The sequence below is a fragment of the Rhea pennata genome (genome assembly GCF_028389875.1).
Source record: "Rhea pennata isolate bPtePen1 chromosome 35 unlocalized genomic scaffold, bPtePen1.pri SUPER_35_unloc_5, whole genome shotgun sequence".
NCBI lineage: Eukaryota > Metazoa > Chordata > Aves > Rheiformes > Rheidae > Rhea > Rhea pennata.
Window position 1 is genome coordinate 22,832 of NW_026907598.1, and position 10,431 is coordinate 33,262.

General features: G+C 77.5%; 1 protein-coding gene across 1 annotated transcript; it reads right to left on the minus strand.

Annotated features, from left to right (window-relative positions):
• Positions 1-2: 2 nt before the first annotated feature.
• Positions 3-10,374, minus strand: PORCN (porcupine O-acyltransferase; the record flags this gene model as incomplete). Its single annotated transcript, XM_062600841.1, has 11 exons — positions 3-1,025; positions 1,132-1,242; positions 1,360-1,445; positions 1,691-1,754; positions 2,362-2,438; positions 3,161-3,264; positions 3,655-3,780; positions 6,869-6,999; positions 8,853-9,034; positions 9,134-9,177; positions 10,180-10,374. Coding segments are annotated over 11 exons (1,222 nt in total), but the record flags the coding sequence as incomplete, so codon positions are not given.
• Positions 10,375-10,431: the final 57 nt, after the last annotated feature.

Consider the following 10,431-nt stretch of genomic DNA (forward strand, 5'->3'; position numbering starts at 1 on the left):
GCTCCGAGTGCTGTTGCCGCCGCGCCGCGTCCCCATTGGCCGGGGCGGAGCCCACGGGGCGGAGCCAGCGAGCGCGGAGCCAATCAGAGCCTTTAATGAGCTGCGAGCCGTACAAAACCGGCGCGCCGACGTCCGGGTCCTCCAGGGGCCTAGAGGGGCCGCGTGACGCCGCTTCTTGCCCCGCCCACACCCGCCGGCCTAGAGAGGCCCCCTGCTGCGGCGCTCTTGTCAGCACAGCGGGAACTCTATGGTGGGGACGGGAGGAGCCGCGCCCGGCTGGGGCTGGGTGGGTGGGGGGGGAGGTGACCATAGAGGTGGCAGTCCTCCACCGCCCAGAAGGGCCACCCCAGTGCTCCAGGCAGTCAGCAGAGGAGGCGGGTGGGGGGGGAGGGAGGTGACCATAGAGGTGGCAGTCCTCCACTGCCCAGAAGGGCCGCCCCGGCGCTCCCGGCGGTCAGCGGAGGAGGCGGGTGGGGGGGGGAGGGGATGACCATAGATGTGGGCAGTCCTCCGGCGCCCAGAAGGGCCGCCCCGGCGCTCCCGGCGGTCAGCGGAGGAGGCGGGCGGGGGGGGGAGGGGATGACCATAGATGTGGGCAGTCCTCCGGCGCCCAGAAGGGCCGCCCCCGGCGCTCCCGGCGGTCAGCGGAGGAGGCGGGTGGGGGGGGGGAGGGGATGACCATAGATGTGGGCAGTCCTCCACTGCCCAGAAGGGCCGCCCCAGCGCTCCCGGCGGTCAGCGGAGGAGGCGGGCGGGGGGGGGGGGGGGATGACCATAGATGTGGGCAGTCCTCCACCGCCCAGAAGGGCCGCCCTGGCGCTCCCGGCGGTCAGCGGAGGAGGCGGGCGGGGGGGGGGAGGGGATGACCATAGATGTGGGCAGTCCTCCGGCGCCCAGAAGGGCCGCCCCGGCGCTCCCGGCGGTCAGCGGAGGAGGCGGGCGAGCCCCCAGCAGCCCAGCGTGGCCCAGTGGCCGGCCCAGCCCAGCTCCGACCACTTGCGCAGGGTGTAGGCGACGCCGTAGCCCTGCGGGGGGGGGATGGGGGGGGGCCGCTGAGTCCCCCGTTCCGCCCCGAACGGGCGGGGCCGGGGGGGGCGGGGCCGGGGGGCGGGGCCGGGGGCGGGGCCGCACCTGCTCCTCCACGGCGTCGTCGGCCTCGGCGTCGAAGAGGGCGCCCAGGTAGGCGAGGTGCAGCAGCGCCAGCGCCCCCAGCGCCCCGTTCAGCCCCCGCACCCACAGCGCCTGCGGGGATGGGGGAGGAGGGGGGGGTCAGCGGGCCCAGGCGTCCGGCGGGGAACCCCCCTGCCCTCCCCCCCCGCCCCCCGCCCCCGCAGGAGGGGGCCCAGGCGTCCGGCTCACGTCCTTGTGGCGGTGGGAGCAGCCGGGGGGGCAGCGCTTGGAGAGGACGCAGGCGTCGAAGATGGCGGCCAGGCGCTTCCGGAGCTCTGCGGGGAGGGGCGGGGGTCAGCGCGGCCACGCCCACCTCGCCGCCTAGCCCCGCCCACACAGCTCCTCTGCTCCGTGTTAGCCCCGCCCACTCCACGCTAGCCCCGCCCACCTCACCGATAGCCCCGCCCCCCAGCAGGGCAGGTCCCTCTCTGGTTGGCTCCTCCCCCCCGCCGTGGGCGCGGCCTCCCCCGCCCTCCGAGGCCCGCCCAGCCACCCCGGGGCTTAAAGGGCCAGCGCTCACCGTGCTCAGCGTAGGTGATGAAGCCGAGGGAGAGGAGGATGGCGGCGAGGTGGAAGCTGAGGCCCTGGGGGAGGCGGGAGTTAGGGGGGGCGGGGGCAGCATGGGGGGCGGGGCAGCCGATCGGGGGGCGGGGCAGCATAGGGGGTGGGGCAGCCGATCGGGGCGGGGGCAGTTGGAGGGTGTTAGGACCAGGTTGGGGGTTCAGACACCATTTGAGGGGGGGCAGTGGGGGGTGGCTGTGGGGCGCTCCCCTGCGGCTGCATGCAGTTTGGGGCAGTTGGGGGGGGCAGCCATGGAGAAGTTGGGGGGGCAGTTAGGGGGTGGCCGTGGGGCGGCTGTGGGCGGCCGTGGGGCACTCATGTGCAGCAGGGCACAGTCAGGGGGCAGCTGTAGGGCAGTTAGGGGGGCGGCCGTGGGGCGGCCGTGGGGCGCTCATGTGCAGCAGGGCACAGTCAGGGGGCAGCTGTAGGGCAGTTAGGGGGCGGCCGTGCGGCAGCCGTGGGGCAGCCGTGGGGCGCTCATGTGCAGCAGGGCTCAGTTAGGGGGCAGCTGTAGGGCAGTTAGGGGGCGGCCGTGGGGCGCTCATGTGCAGCAGGGCTCAGTTAGGGGGCAGCTGTAGGGAGTTAGGGGGCGGCCGTGGGGCAGCCGTGGGGCGGCCGTGGGGCGCTCACATGCAGCAGGGCGCTGGCCGCGTAGGTGCCCAGCACGGCCGCGAAGGTCCCCAGGCGCCGGGTGGTCTGGAACACGTCTGCGCCCCGGGCCGGCGCTGACCCCCAGCGCCCCCCAGTATCCCCCAGCGCCCCCAGTATCCCCCAGCGCCCCCAGTATCCCCCAACGCCCCCCCCAGCACGCCCAGTACCTCCCAGCGTGTCCCAGCGCCCCCAGTATCCCCCAGTGCCCCCAGGATCTCCCAGTGCTTTTCAGTGCCCCCAGTATCCCCCAGTGCTTTTCAGTGCCCCCAGTATCCCCCAGCACCCCCCAGTGCCCCCAATACCCCCAGTATCCCCCAGTGCCCTCCTCTGCCTGCACTCGGTGCTCCCAGGAACGCCCACTGCCCCCCAAACACCCTCCCAGTGCTCCCAGTGCCTCCCAGCCACGTTTCCCAGCGTTCCCAGTTCACTCTGTGCCCCCAATCCCCCTCCAGTGCTCCCAGTCCCCCTCCCAGTGCTCCCCAATCTCCCCTTCCAGTGCTCCCCATCCCACTCCCAGTGCTCTAGTGCCTCCCAGGCTGCCTCCCACTGTTCCCCAGTGCTCCCAGCCCCCTGCCAGAACCCCCAGTTCCTCTCCCAGTATCCCCAGTTCCCCTACCAGTACCCCCAGTTCCTCTCCCAGTACCCCAGCCCCCTCCCAGTGCCCCCAGTCCCCCTCCCAGTGCCCCCAGTCCCCTCCCAGTACCCCCAGTCCCTGCCCCAGTACCCCCAGTCCCCGCCCCAGCGCCCCCCGCCCCGTCCCAGTGCTCCCAGTGCTCACAGGTGTGCAGCAGCCAGCGGGACATGGGCAGGTTCCAGTTGGTGACGACGTCGGCCATGGAGCGCGGCAGCTCCACGCGCAGCGGCCGCGACACCGTCAGGTCCCTGCGCGGCGCCGTCAGCGCCCGGACGCCGGGGCCCCCCGGACGCCGGGGCCCCCTTCCCACCCCCACCCCCCCTGCCCGGACGCCGGGGCCCCCTTCCCACCCCCCCACCCCCCCCTGCCCGGACGCCGGGGCCCCCCGGATGCCGGGGCCCCTGGCCCCCTTCCCTGCCCCCCCCCCACTCACACGCCGGGGCCCCCCGGACGCTGGGGCCCCCTCCCTGCCCCTCCCGGACGCTGGGGCCCCCTCCCCGCCCCCCCTGGATGCTGGGGCCCCCGGACGCCGGGGCCCCCTCCCTGCCCCTCCCCGGATGCCGGTGCCCCCTCCCCGCCCCCCCGGACGCCGGGGCCCCCCGGACGCCGGGGCCCCCTCCCCGCCCCCCGGCCCCCACCAGCGCAGCTGGTCCTTGTCGAGGGAGGCGCCGGAGCCGGCCAGCGTGGCCGTGGCCTCCGACAGGAAGGCGACAAAGTAGTTGCTGAAGTGGAAGGAGAGGGCGCTCTCGTAGGCCCGGAGCCACCTGCGGGGACACGGGGGGGCGTGGGGGGGCGTGGGGACACGGGCGGGGGGCGTGGGGACACGGGGGGGGGGGCGTGGGGACACGGGGGGACGCGTGGGGGGACACGGCGGGGGGGCGCGGAAGGAGAGGGCGCTCTCATAGGCCCGGAGCCACCTGCGGGGACACGGGGGGGGCGTGGGGGGGGCGTGGGGACACGGGGGGGGCGTGGGGACACGGGGGGACGCGTGGGGGGACACGGCGGGGGGGCGCGTGGAAGGAGAGGGCGCTCTCATAGGCCCGGAGCCACCTGCGGGGACACGGGGGGCGTGGGGGGGCGTGGGGGGCGTGGGGACACGGGGGGGGGCGTGGGGACACGGGGGGGGCGTGGGGACACGGGGGGACGCGTGGGGGGACACGGCGGGGGGGCGCGTGGAAGGAGAGGGCGCTCTCATAGGCCCGGAGCCACCTGCGGGGACACGGGGGGGGGCGTGGGGGGGCGTGGGGACACGGGGGGGGGCGTGGGGACACGGGGGGACGCGTGGGGTTACACGGCGGGGGGGCGCGTGGAAGGAGAGGGCGCTCTCGTAGGCCCGGAGCCACCTGCGGGGACACGGGGGGCGTGGGGGGGCGTGGGGGGCGTGGGGACACGGGGGGGGCGTGGGGACACGGGGGGGGGCGTGGGGACACGGGGGGACGCGTGGGGGGACACGGCGGGGGGGGCGCGTGGAAGGAGAGGGCGCTCTCGTAGGCCCGGAGCCACCTGCGGGGACACGGGGGGGGCGTGGGGGACGCGTGGGGGGGCGTGGGGACACGGGGGGGACGCGTGGGGGGATGTGGGGGGGGGACACGGGGGCCGCGTGGGGACGTGGGGGGCGCGCGGGGACGGGTGGCGCGCAGAGCGGCGGGGCTCATCCCCGTGTCGCCCCACGCGGCCCCACGCGGCCCCACGTCCCCCCCATGCCACCCGTGTCACGCGTGTCCCCACGTCACCCCACGCGTCCCGTCACCCCACGCGGCCCCACGTCCCCCCCACGCCACCCGTGTCACGCGTGTCCCCACGTCACCCCACGCGTCCCGTCACCCCACGCGGCCCCACGTCCCCCCCATGCCACCCGTGTCACGCGTGTCCCCACGTCACCCCACGCGTCCCGTCACCCCACGCGGCCCCACGTCCCCCCCACGCCACCCGTGTCACGCGTGTCCCCACGTCACCCCACGCGTCCCGTCACCCCACGCGGCCCCACGTCCCCCCCACGCCACCCGTGTCACGCGGGTCCCCACGTCACCCCACGCGTCCCGTCACCCCACGCGGCCCCACGTCCCCCCCACGCCACCCGTGTCACGCGGGTCCCCACGTCACCCCACGCGTCCCGTCACCCCACGCGGCCCCACGTCCCCCCACGTGTCACCCATGTCCCCGTGTCACCCCGCGTGTGCCCATGCGTCCCCGTGTTCCCCCCATCCCCGTGTCCCGTCCACCCCATGTCCCGTCCCCCCGTCCCCCCCGTATCACCCCCCATGTCCCGTCCCCCCGTGTCCCCCCACATCACCCCCCGTCCCCCCGTGTCCCCCCGTGTCCCCCCACCTGTCGACGATGCTCCTACGCGGCAGCGGGGGCAGAAGCAGAGACGTTAGCGTGGGGGGGGGGGGGGGGGCGGACGCCTGGGCCCGCGGTGGGGGGTCCCACGGCCCCCCCGCCCCCACGGGGGCTCTGGGGGGTCCCCAGGGCCCCACCCCCCCCATGGCGCTGTAGGTCCCCTCGTGGGTCCCCCCCCCTGCAGTGCCATGGGTTCTCCCCATGGTGCTGTGGGTCCCGTGGGTCCCCCCCATGGCACATGGGTCCCCCCATGGGTCCCCCCCATGGCGCTGTGGGTCCCGTGGGTCCCCCCCATGGCACGTGGGTCCCCCCATGGGTCCCCCCCATGGCATGTGGATCCCCATGGGTCCCCCCCATGGCGCTGTGGGTCCCGTGGGTCCCCCCCATGGCGCGTGGGTCCCCCCATGGGTCCCCCCCCATGGCGCTGTGGGTCCCCGTGGGTCCCCCCCATGGCATGTGGGTCCCCCCATGGATCCCCCCCATGGCGCTGTGGGTCCCGTGGGTCCCCCCCATGGCGCGTGGGTCCCCCCATGGATCCCCCCCATGGCGCTGTGGGTCCCGTGGGTCCCCCCCCATGGCATGTGGATCCCCATGGGTCCCCCCCCATGGCGCTGTGGGTCCCGTGGGTCCCCCCATGGCATGTGGATCCCCATGGGTCCCCCCCATGGCGCTGTGGGTCCCCCCATGGGTCCCCCCCATGGCGCGTGGGTCCCCCCATGGGTCCCCCCCATGGCGCTGTGGGTCCCCCCATGGGTCCCCCCCATGGCGCTGTGGGTCCCGTGGGTCCCCCCCATGGCGCGTGGGTCCCCCCATGGGTCCCCCCCATGGCGCTGTGGGTCCCCCCATGGGTCCCCCCCATGGTGCTGTGGGTCCCGTGGGTCCCCCCCATGGCGCGTGGGTCCCCCCATGGGTCCCCCCATGGTGCTGTGGGTCCCGTGGGTCCCCCCCATGGCACGTGGGTCCCCATAGGTCCCCCCCATGGCGCTGTGGGTCCCGTGGGTCCCCCCCATGGCATGTGGATCCCCATGGGTCCCCCCCATGGCGCTGTGGGTCCCGTGGGTCCCCCCCATGGCATGTGGGTCCCCCCATGGATCCCCCCCCATGGCGCTGTGGGTCCTGTGGGTCCCCCCCATGGCGCGTGGGTCCCCCCATGGATCCCCCCCCATGGCGCTGTGGGTCCCGTGGGTCCCCCCCATGGCATGTGGATCCCCATGGGTCCCCCCCATGGCGCTGTGGGTCCCGTGGGTCCCCCCCATGGCGCGTGGGTCCCCCCATGGGTCCCCCCATGGCGCTGTGGGTCCCCCCATGGGTCCCCCCCCATGGCGCTGTGGGTCCCGTGGGTCCCCCCATGGCACGTGGGTCCCCCCATGGATCCCCCCCATGGCGCTGTGGGTCCCGTGGGTCCCCCCCATGGCGCGTGGGTCCCCCCATGGATCCCCCCCATGGTGCTGTGGGTCTCCCCCGTGGGTCCCCCCCATGGTGCTGTGGGTCTGTGGGGGCGGGGGCGCTCACCGCCGTGGGGCCGCCGTGGGGCGCAGCGGCAGGAGCCCGGAGAAGAGGAACGGGGCGATGCAGGACGAGACGAGCAGGCAGAGCAGGGCCAGCGCCAGGCTGCGCAGCGCCTTGCGGCCCCACGCCGCGCTCTGCCCCACGGCGCGTGGGTCAGGGCTGCCCCACGGCGCCCACGGCCCCCACGGCGCCCCACGGCCCCCACAGCCCCCCACGGCGCCCCCGCCGCCCCCACGGCCGCCCCCAGCGCCAGGCTGCGCAGCGCCTTGCGGCCCCACGCCGCGCTCTGCCCCACGGCGCGTGGGTCAGGGCTGCCCCACGGCGCCCATGGCCCCCACGGCGCCCCACGGCCCCCACAGCCCCCCACCGCCGCCCCCAGCGCCAGGCTGCGCAGCGCCTTGCGGCCCCACGCCGCGCTCTGCCCCACGGCGCGCGGGTCAGGGCTGCCCCACGGCGCCCACGGCCCCCACGGCGCCCCACGGCCCCCACAGCCCCCCACAGCCCCCCACGGCGCCCCGCCGCCCCCACGGCCGCCCCCAGCGCCAGGCTGCGCAGCGCCTTGCGGCCCCACGCCGCGCTCTGCCCCACGGCGCGTGGGTCAGGGCTGCCCCACGGCGCCCATGGCCCCCACGGCGCCCCCACGGCCCCCACAGCCCCCCACCGCCGCCCCCAGCGCCAGGCTGCGCAGCGCCTTGCGGCCCCACGCCGCGCTCTGCCCCACGGCGCGCGGGTCAGGGCTGCCCCACGGCGCCCACGGCCCCCACGGCGCCCCACGGCCCCCACAGCCCCCCACAGCCCCCCACGGCGCCCCGCCGCCCCCACGGCCGCCCCCAGCGCCAGGCTGCGCAGCGCCTTGTGGCCCCACGCCGCGCTCTGCCCCACGGCACGCGGGTCAGGGCTGCCCCACGGCGCCCCACGGCCCCCCACAGCCCCGCCACAGCCCCCCACGGCCCCCCGCCGCCCCCACGGCCACCCCCAGCGCCAGGCTGCGCAGTGCCTTGCGGCCCCACACCGCGCTCTGCCCCACGGCGCGCAGGCCAGGGCTGCCCCACGGCGCCCCACGGTGCCCCACAGCCCCCACGGCGCCCCATGGGCCCAGTGGCCGCCCCTGCCCCACCGCCCCGCAGTACCAACCCGGCCTCCCCCTGGCCCCCCCCCCCCCCGCACTGGGGCGGCTTGGTGGCGGCGCCCCCCGTCCCCCCCCAGGCCCCACCCCGAGCCCCCCCGGCCCCCCCGGGACCCCCCCCGGGCCCCCCCGGGCCCCCCCCCCGGCCCCCCAGCCCCACGCACCAGCGGCGGCCCGGCGGCGGCGCGCAGGTAGGCGCCGAAGGGCTCCCAGGGCCCGAAGACGACGGCGCCGGGCGCGCACAGGTAGCCGAGCACCTGGGCGGCCGAGGGCCCCCCCGGACCCCCCCGGGACCCCCCCCGGGCCCCCCCCCCGGGCCCCCCCCGGCCCCCCAGCCCCACGCACCAGCGGCGGCCCGGCGGCGGCGCGCAGGTAGGCGCCGAAGGGCTCCCAGGGCCCGAAGACGACGGCGCCGGGCGCGCACAGGTAGCCGAGCACCTGGGCGGCCGAGGGCCCCCCCGGCCCCCCCCGGGACCCCCCCCGGGCCCCCCCCCGGCCCCCCAGCCCCACGCACCAGCGGCGGCCCGGCGGCGGCGCGCAGGTAGGCGCCGAAGGGCTCCCAGGGCCCGAAGACGACGGCGCCGGGCGCGCACAGGTAGCCGAGCACCTGGGCGGCCGAGGGCCCCCCCGGACCCCCCCGGGCCCCCCCCGGGCCCCCCCCCGGGCCCCCCCCGGCCCCCCAGCCCCACGCACCAGCGGCGGCCCGGCGGCGGCGCGCAGGTAGGCGCCGAAGGGCTCCCAGGGCCCGAAGACGACGGCGCCGGGCGCGCACAGGTAGCCGAGCACCTGGGCGGCCGAGGGCCCCCCCGGCCCCCCCCGGACCCCCCCCCGGGACCCCCCCGGGCCCCCAGCCCCACGCACCAGCGGCGGCCCGGCGGCGGCGCGCAGGTAGGCGCCGAAGGGCTCCCAGGGCCCGAAGACGACGGCGCCGGGCGCGCACAGGTAGCCGAGCACCTGGGCGGCCGAGGGCTCGGCGCCGGCCGCGCCGCGGTCCAGGTCGAAGCCCAGCGACACCGCCTTCATGGCCACCACCATCTGCGCGCCTGCGGGGGCCCAGGCGTCCGGGCGGGCCGGGGGGGGGGGGGCCTGGGGCAGCGCCCCCCCCCCTGCCGAGGCCCCCCCCCGCCGAGCCCCCCGCTCACCTCTCATCTTGTGCCAGGTCACCGTGTCGACCATGTGCAGCTCCCTGCGCGGGCGGGGGGGGGGCGAGGGCTGGGGGGGGCCACCCCCCGGCTCCCAGTAACCCCCAGTGCCCCCCGGTAGCACCCAGGAACCCCCAGTGCCCTCCCAGTAACCCCTAGTGTCCCCCAGTAACCCCCCAGTAACACCCAAGGCCCCCTGGTAACCCCTAGCACCCCCTGGAACCCCCAGCACCCCCCCAGTAACCCCCAGTACCCCCCCAGCGCTCCCAGTAACCCCCTCTGCTTCTTCCCAGTCTGCCCCGTTCTTCCCCGCGTTGCTCCTTCCAGTGCTTCCAGTTCCCCAACGCCCCCCAGTGCCCCCAGTGTCCACCCAGTTCCTTCCTGGCATCCCCAATCCTCTCTCAGTCTCCCCCACCGTTCCCAGTCTCCCCCAATCCTTCCCCAGTGTGCTCCAATGCCCCCAGTCCCTCCCAGTTCCTACTTCCCTTGCAGCGCTCCGAGTCCACCCCGAGCATCTCTCACTGCTCCAGTCCTCTCCCAGTCCCCCCCAACGCTCCCAGTACATCCACTCCTCCTGCAACCCTCTCCCAGCACTCCCAGCGCCCCCCAGCCCCCTCCAGTGCCCCTAATCCCCTCCCAGCCCCCTCCCAGTGCCCCCCCAGTCCCTCCCAGTGCCCCCAGCGCCCCCAGCCCCGCCGTACCCGACGAGCAGGTAGCTGAGGGCGGCGAGGGCGACGCAGAGGCCGCCCCAGTCCCCCCAGTCCCCCCCAGCGCCCCCCAGCCCCCTCCAGTGCCCCCTAATCCCCTCCCAGCCCCCTCCCAGTGCCCCCCCAGCCCCCCCAGTGCCCCCAGTCCCCCCCCAGCCGCGCCGTACCCCATGAGCAGGTACCTGAGGGCGGCGAGGGCGACGCAGAGGCCGCCCCAGTCCCCCCAGTCCCCCCCCAGCGCCCCCCAGCCCCCTCCCAGTGCCCCTAATCCCCTCCCAGCCCCCTCCCAGTGCCCCCCAGTCCCTCCCAGTGCCCCCCAGTGCCCCAGCCCCGCCGTACCCCATGAGCAGGTAGCTGAGGGCGGCGAGGGCGACGCAGAGGCCGCGCTGGGCGCGGGCCCGGCTCAGCGCCAGCGTGAGGGCGCACAGGGCGCTCAGCAGCGCGACCCACAGCGCCTGCGCCCCGAAGAAGTGGTGCAGGGCCACGAGCCCCCCCGCCGCCGCCCCCCGCGTGGCGGCCCCCCCCGCGGCAGGGCTGCGGCGCGCGTCAGGGCGCGGCCGGACGCCGGGGCCCGCGCGGGAACCTGCCCGC